Raw genomic sequence first — 27,922 nt, forward strand, 5'->3', positions numbered from 1 at the left:
GAGGTGATGTGGATGCTGAACCTGCTGGCGTCCATCGAGTACGAGGTGCCCCATCCGGTCACCGTCTACGAGGACAATCAGCCATGCATCTCTGTCACGGCTGATCCACGCAAGCTGAAGAGGATGAAGCACATCGACGTCCAGTATCGGTTCGTGAAAGAGCTGATCGACAACGGTAAGCTGCGTCTGGAGTACTTATCAACGGAGGAGCAAGTCGCCGATCTCATGACAAAGGGATTAGCGGCACCACGATTCAAGAAGCTGAGGGAGATGCTAGGAATAGCAAATTGAGGCGGGATGTTGAGTGTAGAATAAAAGTGCAATTTGCCTAACCCTAATTCACCGTACACCGGAACTGCCACACCTTACACTCCAAAACCTTGTCTCACACAAACGTCAGAATAAACATTCCAATCCGAACTACCAAACAGCAACCACGCGTTTTATTACTACTGTTAAGATGGGGACGGTCACTATACCTTCTGATATTTTGGTGCAGGAATCAGCAAATGATAGTTTTTTCTATCACTCATTTACTACACTGTATTTTTCACAGCTTTTTTACTCTCCAGCAAAGATATTTTTTGAGGTTTCCCAAAGTAATTTTTGTATCGATAGATTTTCAGTTAATAAAAAAAAAGTATCAAAGCTGCTAATGGTATTATATATTTAAAATATATTTAAAAATAATAATATGCTGAACAGCATTACTAAAAAAAACGCCAGATTTTAGTTATGGATGGTGCCAAATCAAGAGTTTGAAAAAATATACGGTTTTTGAGAAATATTGGAGAAAAAATAAAAAAAACATGATTTTGCAATGCCAATATATGCTGATGTGAAATTGTCTATTCTATTCAGGGTTTTAACAAATTTATGAACAATATACAAAAGCTTCAAATAACAATAACTGAACTGTTCATACCAATTATACCAATATTATTTTATGAAAGGAAATTGTCTTATTTTGGCGAATTATAATGGTTTCCCAAAAAAAAAATCCTGTTAATTTTAGAAAACCCTGAAACAAAACAAAAAATTGTTGGTATCAACAGGAAAATGCTTATGTAAGAAAAAACTGTTAAAAACTTCAGTTCTATTATAACTTAGAACATAAAACTAATGCTTTCCTATCCCTTTACCATCCGCAGCTCTCCGGTGCACTTGCACTCGCTCTATGCAATCAACCACGCATAGCCTGCTGCTTTGCTTGCCAGATCTACCGCGTGTGCATCACCAACTCCATTATCCCGCGTTCGACGCGCGAAATGGACAATGAATGTGGCCAACTGGGATTTTCACGTTCGTTGCTATGCGGCCAACCTTAATGTGGTCCACTGAACCCATCATCATCGCCCATACGGTTGGTGGCAAGTAGCATCCAGAACATCCATACGCACAAGCAGCGCGACGACGGTCCACGTTCTCAGAGTGTGGACAGGGGGTCATCAGCTGATATCACTTCTTTGGGTTGGACGGGTGCGTCCGTTGCGTTGCCTGTATTGCCCGTTACGGCCCACCGCCACGTGTATTGGTGCGGGCGCACACCAACGATGCGCGGAATAAATATATAAACGAGCGACACGAACGGTCTCGGGTTCAGTTGCATTCAGAACGTTGTTCAGAGTGGTGATCAGTTTTGTGCGCGAGAGTTAGTCAGTCGTCGATGCCGTCGTGAACACCGACCTCGAGCCGAGTTTGATTAATTAGAAGCAATTGCTCCAATTCTACGCGAATTGCCTGTGGTAGTGTTGCGTTGATAGCCCCAGCGCGGACGAGAGGGGCCAGTTGGATTGTCAAGATATCTCCCGCCGCCGTCGTAATCCCCAAAGGAATGCCATTTAATTACAGTCGCGATTGCGTCGCGATCAGAAACCGCACCAATAGCCTGCACCAAACCTGGAAGTGGCTGCACCAGACCATTGAGCTGCACGAATATCTCATCTCCATGAGCCAAGCGGACACGGACGCCTGCTGCGATCTCCAGTGCGTTGCGATCTAAGAAGCCTTTGACCAAATCGACCCATCAATCAGCTAACCAATCAGCCTACCAGGATTAACATCTACTCTAGAGAAGTAAGGAAAAGGTTCAAAGATTGCCAACTTTCTTTGTACGTGCACCCCCCGTTCATCAAACATACCAAATAGCTGCAAAAGTGCCTCTCATGAACTAGTCAGGGAAAATTTCATCTCGTGAAAATCTGTGTGTGAAAAAGAAAAACTGTCAAAGAACACTGCCAACCTACGCGAGAGAGCGAGTGAATAAGTGTGATATAATTTTAGAAATCGTTTTAGTCTCTAACTAAAGTGCAGCGCAAATACTGTGTAGTTTCAAATCGTTAGTTTCGCGATTTAAGGGTGAGCTCCGATTGCTGGAGATTCTAGTACGTTACGCAACTTGGTGGTTCAGGACCGAAAAAAAAGTTAAGACGCAACCAAAAATAAAAACAGAAATCATATATAGGACAAAGAGATCAAAATAAAGAAGGCATAAAAACGTACAAGATGGCCGCCCTTGCCGTACACCGATGCAACACAGTCGCACGTGCCGTGGGCAAGTGGTATGTGTCCGCACCGAACTCCACCACCACCAACACGCTGCTATCGCTGTCCGTACGCAGCATCACGACCACTGGCAAAGGCACCACCGGAGGCAGCAACAACAACAAACAGCTGTCCGCGGCCGACGTGAAGAAGATCCCCGACAGCGAGGTCAAAAAATCCGTCTTCATCTCCCAGTCCAACGATGTGTTCACGAACCTCGCCCTCGAGGACTGGATCTACCGCAATTTTGACTTTACCCATCACCACATCCTGATGCTGTGGATCAACAAGCCGACGGTGGTCGTGGGACGCCACCAGAACCCCTTCGCCGAGACGAACGTGTCCCAGCTGATGCGCAACGAGGTCGAGCTGGCCCGGCGTAACAGCGGCGGCGGAGCGGTCTTCCACGACCTGGGAAATCTGAACTGTACCTTCTTCGTGCCGCGGGCTCGCTACGATCGGAAGTACAATCTGAACCTGATCACGCGGGCGCTGTACCGCGAGTACGCCATCAACGCGGACATTTCCGACCGGGACGACATCACCGTGATGGGCAAGAAGGTAGGAACCGGTTTGTTGTTTTTTTCCGATTTGCTTCTTTGTTTTGCTATGCACGCAGCACATAGATAGGCGCAGTCACTAGTTTGAGGATGGAAATTTCCACTCTTGTTGAGAATGTCTGCAAGAATGGTTCTTGGTTGAAGCCGTTTGCGTTTATGCTTGAAAGATTGTGGAAAATTTCCGTGGGGAATGCTTCAACTGGAACCAATACAAATACATAAATAGAATGCAACAGATGCAAATGAAAATTTTCCATTGAAAAACTGACTATCTGAAAACTAAATACGAATAATGAAACAAAATAAGCACTGCTATAACATTTTTTCTTAAAATTAAATTTATTTACTTATGTAGTTTTATGGAAAAACAAACTCAAAAATAATTTGAACAAACATTTTAAAGTATTTTTATACGACGTTTGAATCATCAAACCAACATTGAAAAAAAAATATTTTTTTAAAAACATTGGCAAAGTTCGATATATTTGTTTAATGAAGACCGTTCCAAATATTTTAGTTAATTGGGGCATTTTTTTTTCAAAATTTTAGTAGAAATAGAAATCGAATCAACTAAAACAATTTGGAATGTATTTCCCTGCGTTTATTATCATATTTAGCATGTTTGTACGCATTTAAAAATATTTGGATTTTTTGTAAAATACCGATGTACATTAAAAAGTATTTTTTTAACGCCAAAAAACATTTTTTCTTTGATATTTAGATATTTTGCAAAACAAATTTAATTATTTAAAGTGAATTTTCGAACCTTTTTTTTTGTTCAAATGTTGGTATGTCAACAAATTTGAATGCAAAAAGATAACAAAATAAAATATTCACATAATTCTTAACCCTCTAATGCTCAATATTTTTTAAAAAAAATTGGAATTTTGAATTGTTGCCTTTTTTACATTTTTTACTATAGAACGATACCATTATCATATCTCATCTCAGAAGCATAGTTTGGTACACTACCAAAATTTCTGCATACTTATTTTCACAAGATTTATAGGAAACAAGCACTACCCGATAAACTTTAACTTTTCTTTTTTTTTTCTTTTTTTTTTTTGCTTATTCAGCCTCTTGTGATCAAAATTAGATTTTAAGTAACTTTTCCCATACAATCTGCAGATTTCGGAATCGGTTCCAGAGTGGCCAAAGTTGTCACTTTTCGGCGTAAAAACCATCCTTGGACTTATACGAACCCAACGCAACAAAGAGCACCTCGATCCGACGCTCCGTATTGAATTGATTCGCGTTCGAACAAAACCGTCGAATTTTTTTTATATATATACAAGCCTTACCCTACAAACTTCGTTCTGCCTTTTTTTCGTTGGTTGACGTTTTTTACTTTTTTGCTTATTCAGCCTCCTGTGATCAAAATTTGATTCTACGTAGCTTTTTCCATACAATTTGCCGATGCTCCGGAATCGGTTCCAGAGTGGCCAAAGTGCCAATTAGTTAGCGTATAAACCTTCCTTGGGCTTATACGAACCCAACGCAACAAAGAGTACCTGGATCCGACGCTCCGTATTGAACTGATTCGCGTTCGAACAAAATCGTCGAATTTTTTTATATATATAGAAGATAGATGCCTCTGTGCTCTCTTATGCTAACTTGATAGAAAAACCAGCAAGCTTAGTACAAGAGAGCACAGAGGCATCGATATATAGAAGATTTTAGTAAGAAACGCAGCCAAAGTTGAACCCAGAAAAATGACATTTTTAAAAACATTGGCAAAGTTACATAAAACAAGTAAAACTTATGCCCGTAAAATTTTAAGAGTTCTTCTTTCCAATGCTTTCACAGGATCACAAATTGGTTGAAAAGTTGTTTTTGGCGAATTTTGGATTAAAGCTTGGGTTGGGTTGTAGAGGGTTAAATCCAAAATTGGTCACATGAAAAAAGATCCCTATATTTATACCAAATAACTTTATGTTTTTGGTTAAATGAAGTTAAAACTCACTTTCAATTCATGTTTTGAAAGATTTCCATAGATTTTGAAAAGTTTAATGAAGAAAAATCGAAGTGTCTCATTGTTACCCATGGGCTGAAATGAGTGGGGAACAATGAGACAGCCCTGGATTCTGGGTATATTCTAAATTTTGGCCAAACCTAATGAAAGGACATTGTAGCCCAACTCAATCCCTATAGAACGTCGAAAGAAATTTGAAGAAATATTAGTTTTGGTGTAAATGGCAGCCTACGAGCAAAAAAGTATTTTTTGTCCATAATTTACTTTTACACTCCAGAATCAAACATTTATGAATAACTTTTCAAGGGAGCGTCCATAACCAAAGCCACTTTCATGGCAGACGTGTTTCCAATAGACACACCTTTCCCCCAAATATGAGCCTGATTGGTTGCAACCACGACTTTTGAGAGCCATTTTATCATTGTTCCCCGTGTCTCATTGATGACTACTCTACCCTATCTTGTTTTACTCTATTTTTTAAAATATTTGTGTAATTCCCAAAAAAGAAACGTATTTTTCATTATTTATTTTATAAGATCAAAAAGAGAAATTTTTTAAACCCAGAGAAGAACGATTATTTTTGTAGAGGTTTTTTTTAAAGATCATACTTTAAAAAAAATCATAGTTTTTCAAAACCAATGTACTACATGCCATATAGTCTAAAACAATTCCAAAAAACATTTAAAAAAATTAAAATTACACGATTTAACAATTGCTAAAAAAAAAAACAAAAACTTAACAATTCGAAAACTTAGTAATTCTAAAATTCAAAAAAATATATATTAAAAATCAAAACAAACATCAAAATAAGAAAAAGTAAAACATCACTCGATTTTTTTAAATTTCAATGGTTTAAAAAATATTAGGCGTTCTTAAAACAAATATTTAGTAAACAAAATTATCTTTTGTTAAATTTAGGATAATTTGATATTCCAATTTTTTGGCTTTGTTTTCAAATTTCGAATTTCTTAAGGCCGTTGCAAATATTTTTCAAAGTTTATGTCACCCCCTCCCCTTCAAAATTTGTACGAAAAATCAGGGGGCAAAAAAATATTGTTTCAAAAAACTTCAAAATTTTAATGAAAACAGAAGTTAAATCAACTGAAAACAATCTAAAATGCATTTTTCTGCATTGATAATCATATTTAGCATGTTTGGGCAGGATTTAAAATATTTTGAATTCTTATGAAATCCAAAGCACAGAACCGCAAAAACTTTTTTTTTTCGCGAAAAATAAAATTTTCGTCAATACTCAGATATTTTGGAAACTAATGATGGCAAAACAATTGGACAGGTGTATAATGCAATTTAAAACACTTTTTCATTTAAATGTTGAAACCATGGCTCGCAAATTCAATTTTTTTGCCCCCTCCACTTTGGTCAGAGACGAGGGACATAAACTTCAAAAATATTTGCAACGGCCTAATTTGAAAAAAAAAATATTTTTTTTTTTTTATTTTTGAATCGTAATTTCGCCATCCGCGATCATTTAAAGTGATTTTTGAAAACGTATTTGATCTTCAAGACGTGTTTTTCCTATTTGGCTTATCATTCACAATGTTTGTATCGGAATCTATAGAAGAAAGAACCAATTCTTTTTTTTCCAAAGGTTATAATAAATGGAGCAATTTGGTCCACATAACTCTAAATTGTGATAATTTGAAGTCGGGTTTCTTACGATTAAAAGCAGTATGACAGAATGACCCAATATTAATCAAGCAAAGTCCAATCGATGGAAGGTACGTGCAATGAGTCACGTACACTTTCCAGGACGTCCTTTGTGGGGTTAGTTTTGCAGTTAAGTTGTGTGACTTAAGCCCAACCCAACCCCCCTCCTCATTCATCACGACGACGATTCATTTCCTTCATTCCGTTTTCTTAACCGGTTCAAAGAATCCAAAAAGAACAACAATGCTCGCGGCTATGTTGTCATGTTTCAATTCGCCGGCTTGCTGCGATCACGTGCAGGAAGCGTGTGATCGCAACCGGTTTCTTCCTCTGTTTTTGCACGTGCGCCCCCACTCAGGCTGGTGTTGGTGTGAAATGGGCGTGTTGCTTGGGTTGTATTGGAAGGTGGCCCCCGGCGCGGCACAGCCAGCTGTGTTGGCGGTAATTGTTATCAGCTCTGTTGAATGGGCGGTTGGTTTGCAGATTTCTTTGCAACTGGATTAAACTGGTTTGGCTTTCTAAGGTTATTTTTTTTGCAGTTTATTTTAAGTTTTTTTTAATTTTAATTTAATTTACATTCTAAATTTTTCAACATTTTCAACTGAGAACTTGGTTATTTTTTTTGGTAATTTTTCATATCTTGAGGAGTAGGAATATTTAAATCAGCTGTGAAACCATCTTCTTCCAAACTAACCAAACTAGCAAAAAAACGCAAAATCCACACGAAACAAAAAAAAAGCCGTTGACATTGGCGTAGGTCATTGGTCCACGCGTCGGTACCGTTGCGGCCGCGTGCTGCTGCCGTTGCAGGCCACACTTAAGCTTGGTTTAGCCTTAGCGACAAACAACTCAAATTGACACCCGTCAGTTATCAGGGCAGAGCTGAGATGAGATGAGTCGCGTCGCTTTCAGGGATGTAGGCCAACAGCTGCTGCTGCTCTGATGGACATTGACGAGGATCGACGCCAATGCGTTTTTCCCCCCGGAAAAAAGGTTTCTAGGTTCGAGGACAGCTTTTTCTTTGTTTTTGTTTTTGTGCATTAATTTTTCGAACGTCAAGTTATTCTAGAACTTTTTTTCTCGTTTTTCTTACAGATTTCTGGTACTGCGGCGAAACTGGGTCAACCGAATGCCTATCATCACTGCACTCTGCTGGTCAACTCGAACAAATTGCACCTGGGGGAGTCACTGGCCAAGGATGAAGTGAGTACTAGCTGTTAGCTTCATTAGAACAACCATGCGACTCCACTCAATTTACTTATGCAATGGAGACGCATGGTTCTCAAATAAAATCGATTCAAATTGTTTTATCATTCAAAATTCAATTACCTTATCGTCCACTCATCCATCCTTCAATTTTATCAATCTATAAATTGTGCCAAATTATACAGATAGTCAAAATCGAACTTCCTAAGATAAGATAAAGAACACCCCAATTCTCCTGCCGTGAGTGGGGGGTTCCTCATCACGAACAAAGAGCATGATTTGTTTGGACTCTGTCCACCAAAGAAGAAGAAAAACGTTCCTCCAAAAATAAGTCCAACAAACCGGCGAGTTGTGTTGTTGTGTATCGGTGATGAGCGTCCAAACGAAAGCGAAAATCCGTACACAAATACACAAATTTCGCAAAAAAAAACTGGTTCGAACAAACCCCCACCCCAACTGATAACGCAGAACATTCGCGTTCGACGACATTGATGAGTGGAAAATTTTGCACTCCCCGCTTGGGCATCGAGTGTGGCCCAGTTTCAACTAGAAATGCGCTCGAAAACTCTCATTTTATCAGAATCAATACACAAAAAACGCACACCGAGAATTTGCGAGTTTATTTTTAAAGCTGATTGGGGGAGCATCAAGCAAAACATTGTGTGCCGATTGGCGAAACCGGTTGGAACCGGCTAGGGAGAGAAGCCGGTGTCGGTCCAGCTGAGCTGGGTTTGAGATTGGGGAGCTTAAAATGAGACGTAGTACACACTTGATACTGCGTTGAAGAGCCGGGGGTCCAAAGTGCAGAGCGTAGAAGATCGGAGATCATCTCTCGTACATACTCTTCAATAACACAACTCGACATTTTGGAAGTTGATGTCAGTAAATGCTTTAGATTTGGGCTCCCTGAACACGCTCTGATCGACAAAATTAAATTTTAGTGAATTCCTTGTCAATAAATAAAATTATAAATTAAGCAACCATGCGCATCCCCTTATTTTTGCTACCCCCATAGATAAACGTGTTTGCGCATGGTTTCTTTAGATCAAGCCTGCCGAACCTTTTTGGCTCAATTTTCACTTTTTTGAACAAGTGAAACATCGTGTCAAAAAAAGAATTAAAAATTCAGAAATTAGATATTTAATTCTTAATAACGCCTTCAAACGTTATCAAATTTTAGAACGAAAAATTTATTGACAGCAGGAGCAATATTGATATCGAGAAGATCAACAGTCGACTGTATGTATCTAAAAATTATTAAGATATTCATAAATTTCGTATTATTTCCATTCCCTTCCAATTGAAAATTTATGAATATCTTAATAATTTTTAGATACATACAGTCGACTGTTGATCTTCTCGATATCAATATTGCTCCTGCTGTCAATAAATTTTTCGTTCTAAAATTTGATAACGTTTGAAGGCGTGATCAGACAAATCTCGTCTCGAAAAATGCCACCGGGACCGTCTGGGCTCGAACCCAGGCCGACTGGGTGAGAGGCAATCACGCTTACCCCTACACCACGGTTCCAGCTCTCGACCGTCCCTTCAATATCGACAACCGGACCGGTAATTTAACTCATAGTCGAGTCTGGTTGTCGATCCTTGCTACCTCAATTATGCTCCATCTGTCGATGGGGAACTGAAGAAACCAATCCAAATTGCATATTTCAATACAGTCCAGACTCGATTATCCGAAGGTTTGTGTGGGTCTTCGGATAATTGAATCACGAACAATTTTTTTCTTTGTTTTAAACATCAAATTCGAGTTCTACGACCCCATTTTAGTCAACTTAACTTTGAATAGTTGATTGCTTATTAAATAATTAAATAACCGCCATCTTGGATTTAAAACTTTTAGTTCACTTTAGCGTAGTTTAGGGGTCATACTTAAGCTCGACAATCAAAAATTAGACAACGAAAAAAAAACATTTTTTTTTCGTGATTCGATTATCCGAAGTGATTTTTTCCGAGGCCTTCGGATAATCGAGTTTGGACTAGAGATCCTAAATAGGGAGACTGGTCGAAGTGAATTTGACGTACCCAAACAGACACGAGTTTGACGTATCCAAACGAGCATTTGCCTTTACGCCCAGCAAAACTTATCAGTGTTGCCAAGCTCAAAACATACGTTGCCAGATCGATTTAGCAAGCTTAGACCAGTCTCCCTATTTAGGGTCTCTAGTTTGGACTGTACTTTTATTTCCTGGATTTTCTTTCTAGTTGGATGAATCCATTCCTCGATAATCACTTTATCAATGTTGTCTCAATGTCGACGTCTTCGTCGGTTTTTCTTTGTAAAGTAGATCGTTGAGTTTGACAATCGTTTGTTTATATTTGCTGGACGTTGCAATGGGTTTCTCCCATAGCTGAGTATCGGGGAAAAAAGTATTTTTAATCGAGTCTTCATTTTGCATCGTTCTGTAAACTGATGCTTCTTTTCCTCGATATTGACCAGAGAGTTGACTGTATTAAAATCGGCACATTGCAAGCATCAGTGTCATCTGGGGTGAATCGGGACTTCAGTTTGAATAGGGACAGCAGGTTTTAGAGCACATAAATGCTTGAAATTTGGAAATCGATTCACTATTTTTGTTATTTCTGTATCTGTTCTATCCGAACCCAATCGCAAATATCCAAATATTGTGCAGTAACAAGTATCCCATGTGTCCCGATTCGCCCCAGCTGACAGTTCCAAAGCTGTGATATTTTTTTCTATCTTGTGATTTTTGTTCAATTGAATTCAAGTCCGAGTCCAAATTTGCTTCATCGTAACAATTTCGAGCAATGGCGATAGGGGCAGGGGGGCAGAATGGACCGCCTGAGGGAAATGCACCAAAAACCATAGAAAAACATAAAAATCTATGAATCCTGTGTAGTAGGCTTATGCTTTGGAATGTTACCTTCAATGTTGTATACTTGGTTGATGAAATTTTTTTACTTAAAACTATTTTTTAGCCACATTGAAAAAAAAGTTTTTTCGACTGATTTTCCAGGGTGCGGGGCAGGATGGACCACCCTGCGGGGCAGAATGGGCCACCTTAGAAAACAAGCCATTTCTTCTAAAACAACGTTGAAGGGTGATAAGAAATTACTTGAGGGACCTTTCCATTATAGTTTCCATGAAATTTGATCACTTTTATAAAAATAGTAACTTTAAAAAACAAAGATTTTTGAAAATAGTGTAAATATGTCGAAAAAAGACACTATTTTTACAACTAAGCGTCGAAACAACTATAAAATCCACTTTTGTTGCATTAAACGTGATTTGTGAAGCTACCAGGAGTAAAATAATCCATTTAGCTCAATTTTTTAAATTTTTGTTTTTACAAGGCAGGAAAAGGGTGGTCCATTCTGCCCCCAAGTGGATTTTAATTTAACACTTCCACCACCAAGCCTCTAAAAGATTTTAAGGTTCCGTTGTTGTTTGTATACCTTGGTAGTAGCATCTAGTAACGTTATAAGCATTGAGCAAACTTTTTCAAACAATCCAACTTTTCAGAAAGCTTATTTAAGAACCTCGAAATAAACAACATTTGCGTGGTTTTGTCATAAATTTACATTTTTGCTCATAATTCGAAAAATACAATGAATTCAAACGCCGTTTTCGGTATGGTGATGTTATTTGACGTCCTTTATAAGACCCTTGCCTTACAGTTGGTCTAAATCCATCCTAAAGCCCAAAACCAAGGGTGGCCCATTCTGCCCCCATGGTCCATTCTGCCCCCATGGTCCATTCTGCCAACCCCACCCCCCCCTGCCCCTATTAAGTACCTTGGTCTTCGAGACACGTTTTTCGATTATTTCGGTTTCGATTGAACTTTTCAGCACTTGTTTCGATTACTTTTCAAAAACAAAATAATTTGAACGGTTTATTGACAAAATACATGAACATTTGACTTATAATTCCTTCAAAGGATAGCTAAGGGTAACACCCTTTTTCTGGCTGAACCAGGCATACTGCGTAACTTTAACCGCAAAGATGATTCGCTGAAATGGATTTCTTCAATTGGAAATCAAACTGAAATTAATTGAGTTTCAGCAAGAATGTTCAAGCAATAACACGTCACTGAATTAATTATTATATTTAATAGAAAAGACAAAAACGTTGGTATATCTGTTTTGACTTCAACTTTTTTTAAACCTCTATAATATTTTTGTTTTTGCAACATTTATAAACTCTCTCTGTAAACGAATCTGACTTTGCCGCACTTTTTCTTAAATTGCGATTTAAAAAAAAATCAAAACGCGCTAATTTCTTTCCCTCTCCTTTTGTTTCCAGGCCGAAATCATCAGCAAGGCCACCGCTTCGGTGCCATCGCCGATTAAAAACCTGTCCGACGTGAACCGCGCCGTCAACATCCAGCAGCTCTTATCAGCCATTGGGTAGGTTTTGTCTAGCTGTGGTGTTCCTATCTTGCGCTGTTCGCGATTTTTAACGAGCGTGTTTGTTTGCTTCCACTATAGATACGAGTTCCTGCGGACGCCGGCCACCCAGCTGACCGACGGCGGACGTGACCTGCTGATGAAGCAGCTCGGCTTCCAGCTGATCAACCCCACCGAGAAGTGGTTCCCGGGGCTGAACGAGCTGCGCGAGAACTTTGCCTCGTGGGACTGGCGGTTCGGCAAGACGCCCAAATTTTCCGTGCAGAAGAGCATCCAGCTCAAGGGGCAGGACGTTCAGCAACCTGACCTGAAGATCCGGGTCGACGTGGAGAAGGGTCTGATGCAGGAGATTAGCTTGATCGTGCCGGGGCAGGAGCCAATTCCGGTGGTTTCGAACATGGTCGGCCAGCCGTACCTGGAGGACTGCTTCAACGGGATCCTGGAGGCGATGAAGGGCGCCAGCACGGAGAACATGAAGCACGCGATGGGCTTATGAGGGCTGGGCACCACGCGGAACAACAACACCAACGGCGAGGAGTAGCGTGGAGGAAAAAACAAGTGCAATGATTCATCCAAATTCCAGCAGACTGTCGCGGGCCGACTGGTGGGGTGGCCTTCGCCGGGTTCACGCGCCCGACCGCCGTCTTCATTTGCAAGTTAGATGCGTTTGAAGGCGCGATCGCTTTTGCCATTTTTTCTTGTTCTGTTTTTACTTTATTTTGTTTAGGTAGCGTAAGGAAGTTTCCCGAAAGGTGCGTAACGGCCTTTCTTGTAGCTTTTGTGCTGAGAATTCACCACTGTCGAAACTGATATCGAACACGAGCACTTTCGAAACGATTTCCCATTTTGCTTTTTAGTTATTTTTGTTCGTTTTTGCAACAAAAGACTGACGCCCAAAATTTTGTATGTAATTATTTCGCCAACTCAAACATTTCGGTCTAAAACTCAAAAAACACACACACAAACCTCTCCCTCCTTAGAACGGAACGGAAAACGTACTACTTGTTGACTAACTAAAAAGCTAAAAACATCACCAAAATCATGCTAAAAGTAGTTTAAAAATTGTGATACTTTCGAGAGCACACACCGACTTTCAACCCAAGACAGTTCGTATCGAAGAAAGTTGGGAGTTGCGAACTTTATTCTTTCGGTTTCAATTTAATTTAGTTGTCATTTTTGCTGTAATCAAGCAGGTAGCGAACCCATGGGATGTGTATTTCGTTCAAATTAGGGTTTAATCTTTTGCGTTTTCTCTTGTTTTAGTGAGTGGACGACTCTTCTTAGCTTGTAATAACTATTAAAAATCTACGATTGTTTGTTTAAACTTTCTCTTCTTTTCCTTATTTCAATCAAGCTGAAAGAAGCAGATTAATCAAGAATACAAATCATATCATTTATTTTTAGGACGGGTTTTTGTTTGAAACGCATCTTTCCCCCCGCTTGAGCTTGAGTTTACAACACCACACACAGATAATTTTGACAAAAAAAAAACAAATCCCACAGCAAAAACAGTGTAGCAACTGTAGCACTTTGAGTGGGAGAGTCTTAGAATTTCACTTTACTAACGTACTTTAGTTTGTTAAGCAAAGAATTAAAAAGAAGAAACAACAGCTGAATCTGAGTACTAACCATGTGGAAGGAGTTTTGCACAACGACGGCCAATCATGTGTAGACAATATTACGAGAGTGGCAATATGTTAATCAAACAAAGCGATAAAACTAACCAACAACTATTAGTAGGAGGTAGCATTAGGTGAAGAAACGCATATGTATATCAATACTGTACCTTTTACGATGATGTGAAATCAAAATGATGAATAAAAAAATATACAAATAAGTCAAGCTATTTTTGAATCATTTTTATTGATCTGCCAAAGAAATCTCACAAATTTATTTTTCATAATTCTACAGCAACATCCGCCATTTTTGCCGCCATCTTAGATTACAGAAAATCAGATAACTTTGGAGCATTTTTGGAGTCATCTTTTAGAGATTATCTTGAGTTTCAAATCCCAAGGTTATTTTTTTTGAATTTATTTATTAACCTTACATTTTTTTGAATTTATGAACCTTACATTTTCGAATTTTTATATTTTTGAATTTTTGAGTATTTCTATTTTCAACTAAGGCCGTTGCAAATTTATTTTTTTTTTTTTTTTTTTGAAGTTTATGTCCCTCGTTTCTGATCAGAGTCGAGGGGGGGCAAAAAAATAAAAAAAAGTTAAAAATTGAAATTACAGGCCACGGTGTCATCATTTGAATGAAAAAAAGTGTTTTAAAATGCATAATACTATAATACACCTGTCCAGTTGTTTTGCAATCATTGATTTCCAAAATTTCTAAATACTGACGAAAATTTTATTTTTGCGAGAAAAAAAAAAGTTTCTAATTTCATAAATGTTCAAAATATTTTCAGACGAGTCCAAACATGTTAAATATGATTATCATTGCAGAAAAGGGTATTTTAGATTGTTCTCAGTTGATTAGACTTCTATTTCCATTGATATTTGGATATTTTTTGAAAAAATATTTTTGCTCCCTGATTTTTCGGACCAATTGAAAAGGGGGCGACATAAACTTTGAAAAATATTTGCAACGGCCTAATTCTTCTTTCCTTTTTAATTTTTTTGAATTCCAAACTTGCAAACTTTTGCATTTAAGAATTTTCGAGTTTTATGATTTTTTATTTTTTTTTTACAATGTTAGAATTAAAAAAAATCATTTTCTGAATTAAGAAATCTAAGAATTTTTATTTTTTTAGTTTTTAAGTTCTTAAACTTTCAAATTCTGAATTTGTCTAAAATTTGACGAATTTTGGAATTTTTTAGTACAGTCCAGACTCGATTATCCGAAGGCCTCGGAAACATGTCTCTTCGGATAATTGAACCACGAAACAATTATTTTTTTCGCTGTCTAATATTTGATTGTCGACCCCTAAACTACGCTAAATTGATTTAGAATTTTAAAATCCAAGATGGTGGCCAAAATGGCGGTGATGAAATATTTAAAAAACAGCATTTTGTAGTTTAATAGGCAATCAACTACAGTTCAGACTCGATTATCCGAAGGTTTGTATAAAACTTCGGATAATCGAATTACGAACAAAAAAAAATCGTATTTTTTTATTACTGTTAACATTAAATTCTGAGTCCCCATTTCAGTCAAAATTGAATATTTAATTGCCTATTAAATTACAAAATGCACTTTTTCAATATTTCATCACCACCATTTTGGATTTAAAACTTCTAAATCACTTAAGCGTAGTTTACTGCCGTTCTACGCATAATTGTCCCATGTCAGTTTTTGACGATTTTGACTTTATGCCATTTTTTAGTTTAGTCTGATGTGTACTTCAAGAAAAACACATAAAATCTGGTACTTTGTTCGGAAACTCATCAAAAACAAAACTAAAATCATCAAGCAGAACAAGCTTGAGTCTAAATCAACTGCTATGGCTTTGTTGGATGTTGAGAAGGCTTTTGACAATGTTTGGCATGATGGTTTGATACATAAACTGTATTTGTACGGTTTTCCAATGTATCTTATCAAAATTATCCAGCACTATCTTTCGGAGAGATCGTTCAGGGTTTTCTGAATGGGATTGCTTCTGGATTATTCAACATTGATGCTGGGGTTCCCCAGGAAGTATTCTTGGCCCACTTCTGTACAATATTTTTACATCTGATTTGCCTACTCTTCCTGGTAATGGTGTGTTGTCACTTTTTGCTGATGACACTGCCGTTATTTATAAGGGTAAAATAACCAGATATTTAGTTGGCCGTCTTCAGAAGGGTCTTGACGTTCTTTCCGAATACTTTGGCGACTGGAAAATTCGTATAAATGCAGCAAAAACTCAAACCATCATTTTTCCTCTTTCCAAATCGGCCAGATTTGTCCCAAAGGATGATGTTTTGATAAAAATGAATGATGTTTCGATACCCTGGTCAAAGGAAGTTGTCTACTTAGGTCTCATACTTGACTCGAAACTTTTGTTTCGGCAGCATGTAGACAAAATATTGAACAAGTGCAGCATTCTCATCAGGTGCTTGTACCCTTTAATTAACAGAAAATCGAAGCTTTCTTTGAAAAATAAGCTAGCAGTTTACAAACAAATAATTTACCCCGTTATTGAGTATGCAGTACCTGTTTGGGAGTGTTGCGCTAGAACTCATAAATTGAAGCTCCAGCGTGTCCAAAACAAGGTACTCAAAATGGTTTTGAATGTTCCTGGCTGGACAAGATCAAGTGAGGTTCATGAATTAGCAGAAGTAAAAATGTTGGATCAGAAGATTCAAGAAAAATGTTTGAAATTCAGGGAAAAATGTGCTATTTCTGAATACCCCTTGATTCAAGGATTGGTTTAGTTTATTGTAAGTTTAAGTTAGTTTTAGGTTAGGTTATGTTTTCTTAACATTTTTTTCTCATTGTACCTAGTGTTACAAAAATGATAAATCATATACTTTTAAAGTTATGAAAATGAACAGTGTTTAAATCACGAAAAGCAAATTAAAGCTGAAGAGCCACAGCTGACCACTTATTATGTAAACCAAATGTAATTATTATAAGAAAGATTCAATAAAGTATATTTAATTCAAAAAAAAAAAATTCATCAAAAACAACACCAAGTCTGTTTGTCCCATCGTTGCACTTCTACGCATAATTGTCCCACCAAGTATTTTCTTACACGGAATCATTAGTTTTACTAAGCATTATGCCTTGTTTACCTGTTGTATAGCAAGAGAATCACAAATAGGGGTGATAAACTGCTAACTGGGGCGATTAGGGACACATAGGGCGAATAGGAACCCACGGGACAATTATGCGTAGAAAGACAGAAATCGGTCGAAAAATTTCAATCGCGTTTTTCTCAGTTGCACTTTTTTGAACATGGGGCAATTATGCGTAGAACGGCAGTTTAGACAACGAAACAAATATTTTTTTTTCGTGATTCGATTATACGAAGTGAGATTTTACCAAGGCCTTTGGATAATCGGGTTGTCTGCCTGTGTGGATCAATAGGACCGCGCGCTGGACTCGTTTTGAGGCACCTCTGATAAATTAATAAAAGTAATCAAAAATTGATTTTTTCTTTTCAAATCGTGTCTTTTATTTTTTCAAAATGTACGCAAGCGAATCAAATTTCAGCGAGATTCAGGCAACAGCGACAACAGATATTGCAGATTCATGCATGGAGGTGGCGGCAGGTATACGGTATACTGGATTGAAAAATCGACCTCCTTTCGCAGACCTTGAAGAGCGTCCTCAACCTCTTTTCGAGGAATTACACATGCCTTGATCTGCAGTTTAGTCAACCGTTCGAAACTAGTCGGAATCGGACGCAGACACTCAATGGATAATCTATGTCCAGGTCCGCTGTGGCCGTTCAGTTTTAACGAGTGTAGCCGCTTCCACCGCTGTCCCATCTTTACCATGTCTTCTTCTACGAGGTCATGCACAATGTCCAACGTTTCCACAGCGGGACAGAGCTTGAAAAGTGCGTGCAGAATATCCTTTGATTGATTGTGGTACTTCAAATGACGAATTCCTGAATGTCCGTTGGCGGCGTCTGGCATGTCGGTCTGGCACACAGTTGTGACACGAAGCCTGCCCAACTCGAACGAGATCAACGATTTCGACTGCTGAATGAACAAAAGCATATCCGACAAACGTTCGACCCTGCAACTACGGAAGCTCACACTTTTGATCCGGGTGGCGATTTGGGGGAGGCTGATGAGGCCATCGTGTGGCAAGTAAGCTCCAAATAGTTCCAAACTCTGCAAACTGGAACTCAAGCAGCAGGCTAGACCGGAAACACAGTCAGACGAGCCAACGTGCCGAACTCTGATAAATTCAGCACGAGGGAAGATGTTCTGCCGGTTCGACCTCAGATTTTGCTTCAGATTTACATTTGCCAATTTGATTCTTTTCACATTTGGCAAAATTTGGGAAATCTCTTCGAACACCTGTAAAAAAAAATGCACATTAATAATTAAAGTGAAAATTAATAGTTCGATTTCAACTAACCGCCACATTGGACAACTGTCCAAGGAAGTGAAGTCGCTCCAGGGTCGGCTGCCTCCGAATCAAGCGCAGCAGATCTTCTTCGCTGCAGTCGATGGTGAGTCTTTTAAGGTGCAAATCATTCATCGTGACTAATTCGTTTATCAGCCCAAACAGCGGAGTAGTTAATTTGATGCCTTGCAATGTTTTTGCAACCGCTCGCACAAATGAATGAATGTAATCGAAGAGTCCGTTATAGCCCTCACTGCAATAGTCGCCAAATTTTAGAACCTTGATCCGTGGACAAATGTGCTTCAGTGTGGGGAAAATCGACCCTCCGTAGTTCTTGTTTTTGATTTCTTTTATGGTTAGTTCCTCCAGTTTGTTCAGCTCGTAGTTTGGCTTGACGGACTTTCCATATTCGAAACAATCCGTAAGCGTAAGTCGTTTTAGGTTCGGAAAAGCTCTGAGCAGCTCATAGAGAAATCCGAAAGGTATTAACCTACAGGTAAGCGTGGTCAAGGATTGTCCAAGGGCTGCAAACCAAGCGACTCTTGGCCTGTCCTTGCCAATGTCCTTGCAGTTGAACTCGGCTCGAGTGTATCCTTCCCCTAACGCCAGAAGGTGCCGCAACTCCTCCAGATTATCAACAAACTGTGCTGTTCCCAGTTTGAGCAAAAACCGGTCCATCAGTTCCGACCGGGTGGTGACCAGTTCGTTCCAGTCGCGGCACACCAACCGCACCCGTGCCAGCCAACGCGAATCCAGGTGCTGGAAGATCATCGTCCAAACCTCCGGTGGCAACCGAGGTGACGGATCCATCCTGCTTCTCTTGGCCGCCGACGGTTCTTCCTCCTCCTCTCCCACTGTGCGCTTCCTGGCCACCGGAGCAAAGTTCGTCCGGCACGTCGGACAGTACCAGAACAATCCCACGTCATCGTCGAGCCAGGCGCGCATGTGGATCTCGGTCAGATGGACGCACCGTTGGTGGAAAACCAGATCGCAACTCTGGCCACTGCACCGGATTCGCCGGTCTTCGGTGTCGAACGAAGCGGTGCAAATCGAGCAGAACTCCATGGCTGGATCGGAAGAGTTAAACTGTTGGGAAGTTAAGTTAGCTGTACGTAAAACAACTCTGTTTTTATCTTACTATGTGAATTGTTTAAAGTTGAACGATTTAATCACGAAATTATCAAAGTTTTTTGTTCAAAACTGTAAAAATATTTGAATTTTTCAAAGTAAAGCCGTTTCTGGTTGACGTTGATCTTCCAGCTAGAAATGTAGGGCCGACGCAGGTCTAAATCGTAAGACGATTAGATCTGCATGGGGTCTAAGATTGTCACTGGGTTGGATTGATATTTTCAATACAGCGGCACCTCGATATTATTTGGTCAAGTGTTGCCAGTAATTCCCCGTACAAAATCCGACAATTCGCATAACTTTGTCGGGTCTAGTCGGGTGGAACTAACCATAAAAGACCGGGCAATAGATTTCTGTGTAATCTTTACCTACACTGTAACTGAAAATCAATTTCAGTTACAGTGTATATTTACATAAGCGTCTGCACCCTTACCAAAAATCATGATTGTTTGAGTTCCAAATCCCACTTTTCATACGATTTTTCGAGTTCAGGTACTACAACCATAAAAATGGTTATATGGGTTGAACTGAAAAATTCGTATGAAAAGTGGGATTTGGAACTAAAAAAATCATGATTTTTGGTAAGGGTGTGATGAATAATCGGTTGTTAAAATCGGCCGACGAAATCTGATGGAATCGGTTATAAACAGCCGATTTTTTACCGATTTAGTCTGTTAATAAAAGAAAATTTGACTCAATCCGATTTAGGGGAAATATAACCCATTTCGGGACCGTGGTATAGGGGTAAGCGTGATTGCCTCTCACCCAGTCGGCCTGGGTTCGATCCCAGACGGTCCTGGTGGCATTTTTCGAGACGAGATTTGTCTGATCACGCCTTCCGTCGGAAAGGAAGTAAATAATGGCCCCGGACTAACCTAAAAAGGTTAGGTCGTTAGCTCAGTCCAGGTGTAGGAGTCGTCTCCCTGGGTCCTGTCTCGGTGGAGTCGCTGGTAGGCAGTTGGACTAACAATCAGGCCTGCAAAAAGTTTCCAACCCAGCGTACACATGAAGCAAACCAAAATGTCAGTTCACTGCTAGCATGTGACTGTAAGCCTACTGTGTCTGTTCAACCACTGCCACCTGACTCGTGCCGGTCGGCTGCTGGAGAATGAGAGACGTGAAAAAATGAGCTACACTCACTCAATTCGTATCATATGACTGACTCGTAAAATCCTCTTTAAACACTATTTTGACTATTTTCAAACAATTGCATGGTTTTCGATTGTGCAAAACACTTAAAACAACCATAACTTATAATCAAAGTTACATTTCCACGCATAAATACGAACTTTTTGTGTAAAAACTAGTTTCTTTATATGTGTGCGTGCAACGTCGAATGAGCGTTGGTCGACTACTGCCTCGCATTGCAGGTGCTCAATGAGCTAGGGCACTCACGTCTGACATTTTCAGCACTGCTAACAATCCAAAGGTCGTCAGTTCGAATCCCGGGGTGGATGGAAGTTAAGGTGTAAAAACAGGTTTGCAATTGCCTCAACAATCAAGCCTTCGAACACCTAGTTTCGAGTAGGAATCTCGCAATCGAGAACGCCAAGGCAATGCTGTAGAGCGAATAATTTGATTTTTGATAACCCATTTCAAGCCTAATAAGCGGTCGTGTTTGAACGATGCTGTATAATCTGGAGTGTTCCTTGAAATTTACTAAAACCAAACGAGTAGAGCAACTTTTTGTGAACATTTCTGTTTACTTCACTTTTATTAAAAGTTATGCTATTCCTTAAGCATCCCGACTAAATCGGCTAACTGGTTGGTTGTTTTTGATTACCCGATTTCGTAGAGTGTTTCGTCAAAACTGTCGAGAACTGTCAATTTTGACGTAGACTTACGTCTTTGTCGAAGGTACTGGGGTGTCATTCCAAAAAACCCGGGCCGAAGGCCCTGGATTACTGCGTCATCCGTCAAACGCTTATATCTTCCTTCCCTCTAATCGAATCGACACGATTTATGTGCCATTCGATTCGAAAATTATTCAGCAATTTGCTATAAAACTTTCATTGTTGGCAAAATAGTTTAACTATTGAAACAATTGAATGTTTTAAAATGTTTTCAAAATGCAGAGATTTTGCAAGCAAAATGAGCGCTTCCCACTCACGGACGGGAATGTCAAGTACCTATTTTGAGGGGAAAATCATCCGAGCAACGCGACCGAGTGTCGGTCGCGAAAAAGGAGGGGAAGTAGCGGGCCGAAATCATACATAAGAACGTGCGCCAGAGCCCATTCCATCATTCACGTCTCAGACGTCGGACCGGCAGCAGCAGCAGCAGCAGCAGGAAAGCTCAGCCCAGAGCAGCAGCAGCAGGAGAGAGACCAGAGCAGCAGCAGGAAAGCTCAGCCCAGAGCAGCAGCAGCAGGAGAGAGGGACCAGAACTGAAAAAGAAGTGCGCAGTGCGCATCGCCTTCTCGTCGTTACCGTCAGCCAGTTGCCTCTCGATGGCCGGACCGTTTGGATCTTTCGTGGTTGCTGTGGTTCGGAGGTGCTTCAATCCCCATCCCTCGTTCCACCTGGGACGAGGCATCAACAAGATGAGGCGCGCGCCTGCTGCCTTCCGCCGAAAAGCCTCTCGTGGGTCAAGCCTTGGTTGTTAAACAATCGGGAAATCCAACTAGCTCGTCGCATTCGCGGCGAGCGCTTCTGAAAGATTTACGTCTCATCAAATTCTAGTGTTGAAAGAGTTGCCCTCGTCCCACCCGGGACGATTCAGCGAGCTAATTTGAATTTAAATTTCAGGAACAAATTTTGGTCTTCGGGGGCGACAGATTGCACAGCTTTCTGAGGCTGCTCTCGCCCCCAACCCCTATGCCCCCTCTCCCCCTCCCCCCATTCGGCTCGCTAAAATTCCTTCGTCTCTTTCTTTCCTCTCTTTGCCGTTCGAATGGGTGTTCCTTCCAATATATATAGTTAATTCTTCAAATTAATATATGGAAAACCCACATGTCCACATATCTAAATTTTACGTAAGTCTACGCCATTCCGGTTATGTCTGTGACATAACTACTTTGACTTTTTTTACTGGGTTTATCAAGTCGACTGTCATCGGATGCCGATGTGCCGCTGTACTAATATTATCAAAACAACACGGTCAGCTGGATGTACTCAAAATCAAGTTCAAATCCACTCAAAATCAAGTTCAGATCTCGAACTGAAAATGAGTGGTTTTCTGAACTTGATTATGAGTGGATTTTTCACTCAAACGACAGTTCAAAAGCTGAACTGACGTTTGAGTAAATTGAACTTGTCATTTTTGTCACAGTCTTTCAAGTTTTGCGGCTAAGTCCAGTTCGTTACAGGCAAGCTCTTGAAAAATGATCTTCAAAACTTACCGGATCTAGTTCCGGGTTGTCTGAATGGTTCAAAAACAGTTATGCACCTTGCGGATTATTTTTCTCCTCCGTCAGTTTTGCACCTTCCGGATTGTCCGGAAGAGGCAAAACTTCCTCCTCCAACATATTTTGCAACGCCCGGACAATTAATCTCTTTCTGATGGTCAAACAGAATTGTTCGGACGTTGCAAAATATGTTGCAGGAAGAAGTTTTCCCCTTTGTTTTGCCTCTTCCGGACAATCCGGAAGGTGCAAAACCGACGGAGGAGAAAAGTAACCGTCTGATTTTGACGTTCCACATTGGTCGGAAGATGCAAACACGCTTTCTTTCAACAGGATATACGGAACTGGTTCCCGGAACACAACGGGGACGGTCGGAACTGGTTCGCGGTACGGACATGGGGGAAGGGGTTATGTTTATCCTCCCCACTCGGTGGTGTTCAAACGTTGGCACGACTGATGCTGGAACTGTGACTTTTCTTGGTATCGATGACCGCTCCCGGTCGGCAGTTGGTCGGCTGCCTTGGCCAACTGGACGATATTAATCCACCTACCGCGGACGATCCTGCTGTGCCGAAGCAGAAGGTTTTGGTCAGGATACTTTTAGGCGGTGTTTGGGCGTCTCAGGTGAGCAAACCAGCTGCCAGTGGCAATGACTTTGCCGACTATGCGGCGTTTGGATCGGCACATGTGGCAACGCCAGTTGCGGCAGCTCCTTAGACAGTGTTCGGCTAAAACTTCCACCACTCCTGCGTCGATTGCCTACACCGGCACGATTCAATCGCTGGCGAACTTCATCAAAAGTGGTGCAACTCAACCCAACTACAGCCGATGGAACGTTTGCCAAGTTGGTCACCTACAGTACGGCGGGAGCGACAACAGCTCAAGCACTGGTAAATACAATTAAAAAGCCAAGAGTCTACCAGCTCTGTTTGGCATCGTCTCTTCGTCATAGACAACGCCAACGGTCAGCTACACCCCGCTAACGCAATCCTCCCCAGGTTCAACTACGATGGTCTCAGCTGCGCCGTCAGCCCACCTATTCAAGCGTCCAGCTATCAAGCATATTTTGATCCTCCGGGTCCATGGCCGAGGTGGCTTATCCATCAGCACCAACTTCACGGGCCCCTATCGGATACGGCTTAAGCGGATCACCCTCGGACAACCTACAGCTCGCGCCAACGTTACACTTTCGTAAGATTCTGTCCAAGCTGAACACGCTGGTCAAGCAGTGGGTGCGCGATATGTCCGTCTCGAAGAACATGCTGGAATCGCTGGTCGAGAAGCTCGGCAGGAAGATCTACATTTGAGTCGTACCGGCTGGGCGTTCACCACAAGGGGCGGATATTGATGCGTTGTGCGTGGCGCCGCGTAACATCTAAAAGGCAGAACTATTTTGGGTCGTTTTTCGAAGAAGCAGCCCAAGATGACGGAGTGCCGCACTGTCCAGGAGGCGTTTGTGCCGGTCGTCAAGATGATCTTTGACGGCATCGAGATTGATTTGCTGTTTGCGCGGTTGGCGCTGAAGGAGATTCCGGACAACTTTGACCTGCGCGACGATATGCTGCTGAAGTATCTGGAGTCCAATTCGGTGTGCCGCGTCACGGACGAGATCCTGCGGCTGGTGCCCAACATTGACAACTTTCGGCTGGCGCTGCGTTCGATCAAGCTTTGGGCGAAGAGTGAGTTGAGCTTTAGTTGGTATCTTTATGGGTTTTTTGTGAATTTTGGGTTTTTCTTCTTTTCAGATCATGGAATCTACTCCAACTCGTTGGGTTACTTTGAAGTTGTGTCGTGGGATACGCTGGTGGCGAGGACGTTCCAGCTCTACCCGAATGTCGTCGCGGCCACGCTGGGGCACAAATTCTTTTGGTGTTTTCGCGCTGTCAGTGGCCCAGCCGGTGTTGCTGAAGCAGCCGGACACCGTGAATCTGGGCTTTCAAGTGTGGGATCCGCGGGTGAACGTGCAGGACTGGTTCCACCTGATGCCGATCACCACGCCGGCCTATCCGCAGCAAAACTCGACTTCAACGTGTCCAGCTCAACGCAGAAGGTCAGGCTGAACGAGTTCAACGCCGACGACCACCTCGAGTGGTGCGGACTGGTCGAGTTCAAGATCTGCTACCTGATCCAGAACCTGGAGCGAATTCTGCACATCAACCTGGTCCACGTCAACCCGAAGTGCTTCGAGCAGCAGGAGCAGAACCAAAAGGACGACGGCGGCGACTATCATCCGTACCAATAATCCGGTCCCCCAGCAAAGAATCTTGGCAGAACCATCAACCGGAAAGCGTCAACGCACGGAGCAGCAACAGCGACGCAGAGGAGATCCTCGTACCGTCGACGCGACGACGACCACGAACCCCGGCATACTTGATGATATCACATCACAAACCGCGGACAAGTCGGCTACCTGCGACTGGACATTTGGATCGGCGCCCGTGCCAAAGCCAGTTGCGGCAGTACCAACGGTGAGTTTCGGTTGCGTTTTTGAACATCCTTCAAAGGGTCCAGTTTAATGTCGGTGATAACGTGCGTCACTTTTGTGTCCTTTCAGCTGACTCGGTGTACCCATCAGTTGCTGCAGGAGACGGTCAGGAAAAGTTCCGGGGAGGACTTGAAAGTGATTCGGAGGGGAAGGCTTGCCGGGACCACTGGGTCCGTTTTCGGGTTGATCAAAAGAACGGAGGCAACGTCGGCCGAACTGCAATATCCTCATTACGGGGCTCCTGACTGCGTTTGATCGTGTCAATTTGAGTTTGAAGAGCGGACCAGCGCTGAGCTAATGGTCGCCATCATAGGTTCTACCAACCGATCCCGCCATCCTGCATCTAGGTCAGCTAGATGAGCTGATTTGCATTCCGTTACCAGAAAATAAGCACCGAAGGCCATCTCGAAGAAAAACCTGTGCAAGCGTTTTAAATATATTGAATATGAAATAAATAAATTATAACCAGCATTTCTGGGTTGCTCGAGTAAAAAAATGATTTATTTAACTAAACAATCACTCAATTTAGTAGTAACATTCACAAATTTCAAAGTTTTTAAGGTAATTTTCATTAAAACAGCCGAAAATCGCGGTCCAGCCAAACTACTCATTCGGCAGTTCAAGCGCTAAACTCATTTATGAGTTTCAGCATTAAACTCATAAATGAATTCCTCCACGCATGGTCCAAAATGAGTGAATCGAACTTGATTTTGAGTACATCCAGCTGACCGTGAAGATCAACGATCAGCGCGTTAATTATAAAAACGACTTTTGCCTTGAAAAATTCAAAACAGCACTTGATAAAATTACCTTACTCGAAACAATCAAGGTGAGACAACTCAAGAATTTGATTAAAGTTTAGCTTTCAGCGTTCATTCGGGCGAAACCTTGAATGTAAACAAACAGTCTATCCCACTTGCTCTAGTGACAGTTCACGTGTAGTTTCCGGCCATGGAGTTCTGCTCGATCTGCACCACTTCGTTCGACGCCGGAGACCGGCGAATCCGCTGCAGTGGCCAGAGCTGCAGCCTGCTTTTCCACCAACGGTGCGTCCACCTGAGCGAGGACCATGTGCGCTCGTGGCTCGAGGGCGACGTTGGGTGGTTTTGGTTCTGTCCGACGTGCCGAGTGGACCTGAAAGAGAACGTGGAAGGCGAACCGTCGGCGGCTAAGAGAAGCAGGATGGATCCGTCACCTCGGTGGTTGCCACCGGAGGTTTGGACGATGATTTTTGGACACCTGAAATCGCGTTGGTTGGCACGGGTGCGGTTGGTGTGCCGCGACTGGAACGAACTGGTCACCACCCGGTCGGAACTGATGGACCGGTTTTTGCTCAAACTGGGGAAGTACCAAGTTGTCGATAATTTGGCCGAGCTCCGATACTTTTTGGCACTTGGCCGTGGATTCACCAGAGCAGAGTTTAATTTTTACGAGTTGAGAAAGGACAAGCCCAGGATCGCCTGGTTCGAGGGTCTTGGAGAAAGTTTGACCACGCTGACATGCTCATCGATACCTTTTGGTTATCTCTACCAGCTATTAAGAGTTATGCCAAATCTGAAGCGGCTTACACTTGATGGCTGCTTTGAATATGGAAAGTTGGCAAAGCTCAACTATCAGCTCACCAAATTGGAGGAACTGTTTATCTTTAGTTTCTTCAACAAAAAACACGGACACGGAGGGTCAATTTTCCCCACGCTGCAGCACATTTGCCCGCGGATTAAGGTGCTCAATATTGCATTAGGCGAATACGACAATTTCTACCAAGATATTGGCAGATTTGTGTTTGCGGTCCGGAACACGTTGCAAGATCTCGACACAGCGCATGCCTTCCAAGCCGGCAAAGTGATGGATGCGCTTGTCACGATGGATGGTTTAAGACTAAAGCGAATCAATATTGATTGCTCCGAAAGGGACCTTGTACGTTTGCTTCGACGGCAGCCAGCCTTGGAGAGTCTTTGGTTTCATGGTGTAGTGACCGATGCTTCGGTAGGTTTTTTTTTTAAATTCTTTTATATTTGATAATTTTTAACTTCACAATTTACAGACACTTGATGAAATTGCATCGATTCTTCCAAATTTGAAACAAATTATACTGGAAAGTGGGACTTTAATCGGCCACACTGGAGAATCCCCAACACCGGAACGCGCACCTCACACTGTCGCTCTCCCGATCGTTCGCTGCACTGACAGCTAAGCCTAGCGCCACCCATGCGGTGGGTTTGGCACCAAGCGCCACCTTGGCGCATATTCCAAAAGGGACTATGCCTGTACGGCAATCTAGTATCTCACATCCCCCTTCTTCTCCAAAAAGACTTCAACTTAGGGATAAAAGAACCATTTTAGAAAAGGGAGTCAAATTTTAGAAATCATCACAATCAGGTGAAAACAATTCATATATTTAATTGTGCTCCTTCAATATCCGAGCTGTTTCGTGTTCTCATTACCCTCTTGGTCAAACCATTCCAGATAGCATCACTACGTAACGCCGTTTCCCTACAAAAAAAAATCATTCGTCCACGGAATCTTCAGAATTCAAACCACTAAACATAACATAAGTACAATTATTGTATATTTCGCTTTTACAAGTCACTATCACCCAGAAAATCCAATCGCTATTT

The 27,922-nt window shown here is 41.5% G+C and overlaps 5 protein-coding genes and 1 pseudogene across 5 annotated transcripts; 5 read left to right on the forward strand and 1 right to left on the reverse strand.

Moving 5' to 3' along the window:
- The first annotated feature begins 1,706 nt into the window (after positions 1-1,706).
- On the forward strand, positions 1,707-2,028 carry LOC119766985. The gene has a single exon (XM_038253909.1). The coding sequence runs from the start codon at positions 1,835-1,837 to the stop codon at positions 2,000-2,002; it is 168 nt and encodes a 55-aa protein (XP_038109837.1). The 5' UTR covers positions 1,707-1,834; the 3' UTR covers positions 2,003-2,028.
- A 443-nt stretch (positions 2,029-2,471) lies between these two features.
- On the forward strand, positions 2,472-13,934 carry LOC6037462 (lipoyltransferase 1, mitochondrial). Its single transcript, XM_001847322.2, has 4 exons — positions 2,472-3,105; positions 7,840-7,947; positions 12,233-12,336; positions 12,418-13,934. Exons 1-4 carry the CDS (start codon positions 2,506-2,508, stop codon positions 12,830-12,832), a joined length of 1,227 nt encoding a protein of 408 aa, XP_001847374.2. The 5' UTR covers positions 2,472-2,505; the 3' UTR covers positions 12,833-13,934.
- A 3,517-nt stretch (positions 13,935-17,451) lies between these two features.
- Positions 17,452-19,596, reverse strand: LOC6033491. Its single transcript, XM_038255424.1, has 3 exons — positions 19,487-19,596; positions 18,361-19,434; positions 17,452-18,299 (listed from the first exon to the last, which is right to left on the reverse strand). Exons 2-3 carry the CDS (start codon positions 19,411-19,413, stop codon positions 17,478-17,480), a joined length of 1,875 nt encoding a protein of 624 aa, XP_038111352.1. The 5' UTR covers positions 19,414-19,434; positions 19,487-19,596; the 3' UTR covers positions 17,452-17,477.
- Positions 19,597-22,132: 2,536 nt separating this feature from the next.
- Positions 22,133-25,678, forward strand: LOC119768072 (annotated as a pseudogene).
- On the forward strand, positions 23,318-24,020 carry LOC119768073. The gene is made up of 2 exons (XM_038258433.1): positions 23,318-23,709; positions 23,818-24,020. The coding sequence occupies exons 1-2, from the start codon at positions 23,469-23,471 to the stop codon at positions 24,012-24,014; spliced, it is 438 nt and encodes a 145-aa protein (XP_038114361.1). The 5' UTR covers positions 23,318-23,468; the 3' UTR covers positions 24,015-24,020.
- Positions 25,679-26,119: 441 nt separating the features above from the next.
- Positions 26,120-27,498, forward strand: LOC119767629. Its single transcript, XM_038256598.1, has 3 exons — positions 26,120-26,133; positions 26,230-27,290; positions 27,349-27,498. Exons 2-3 carry the CDS (start codon positions 26,256-26,258, stop codon positions 27,496-27,498), a joined length of 1,185 nt encoding a protein of 394 aa, XP_038112526.1. The 5' UTR covers positions 26,120-26,133; positions 26,230-26,255.
- The last annotated feature ends 424 nt before the right edge of the window (positions 27,499-27,922 follow it).

The sequence above is a fragment of the Culex quinquefasciatus genome, chromosome 2 (assembly GCF_015732765.1).
Source record: "Culex quinquefasciatus strain JHB chromosome 2, VPISU_Cqui_1.0_pri_paternal, whole genome shotgun sequence".
In the NCBI taxonomy this organism is placed as follows: domain Eukaryota; kingdom Metazoa; phylum Arthropoda; class Insecta; order Diptera; family Culicidae; genus Culex; species Culex quinquefasciatus.

Coding starts and splice junctions, on each gene's coding strand:
- LOC119766985 (XM_038253909.1), top strand. CDS start 1,835: ATGCCATTTAATTACAGTCGCGATTGCGTCGCGATCAGAAACCGCACC.
- LOC6037462 (XM_001847322.2), top strand. CDS start 2,506: ATGGCCGCCCTTGCCGTACACCGATGCAACACAGTCGCACGTGCCGTG. Junction 3,106..7,839: donor TCACCGTGATGGGCAAGAAG/GTAGGAACCGGT, acceptor TTTTTCTTACAG/ATTTCTGGTACTGCGGCGAA. Junction 12,337..12,417: donor CAGCTCTTATCAGCCATTGG/GTAGGTTTTGTC, acceptor CTTCCACTATAG/ATACGAGTTCCTGCGGACGC.
- LOC6033491 (XM_038255424.1), bottom strand. CDS start 19,413: ATGGAGTTCTGCTCGATTTGCACCGCTTCGTTCGACACCGAAGACCGG. Junction 18,300..18,360: donor GACAGTTGTCCAATGTGGCG/GTTAGTTGAAAT, acceptor TTTTTTTTACAG/GTGTTCGAAGAGATTTCCCA.
- LOC119768073 (XM_038258433.1), top strand. CDS start 23,469: ATGACTTTGCCGACTATGCGGCGTTTGGATCGGCACATGTGGCAACGC. Junction 23,710..23,817: donor CGACAACAGCTCAAGCACTG/GTAAATACAATT, acceptor AATCCTCCCCAG/GTTCAACTACGATGGTCTCA.
- LOC119767629 (XM_038256598.1), top strand. CDS start 26,256: ATGGAGTTCTGCTCGATCTGCACCACTTCGTTCGACGCCGGAGACCGG. Junction 27,291..27,348: donor GTGTAGTGACCGATGCTTCG/GTAGGTTTTTTT, acceptor CACAATTTACAG/ACACTTGATGAAATTGCATC.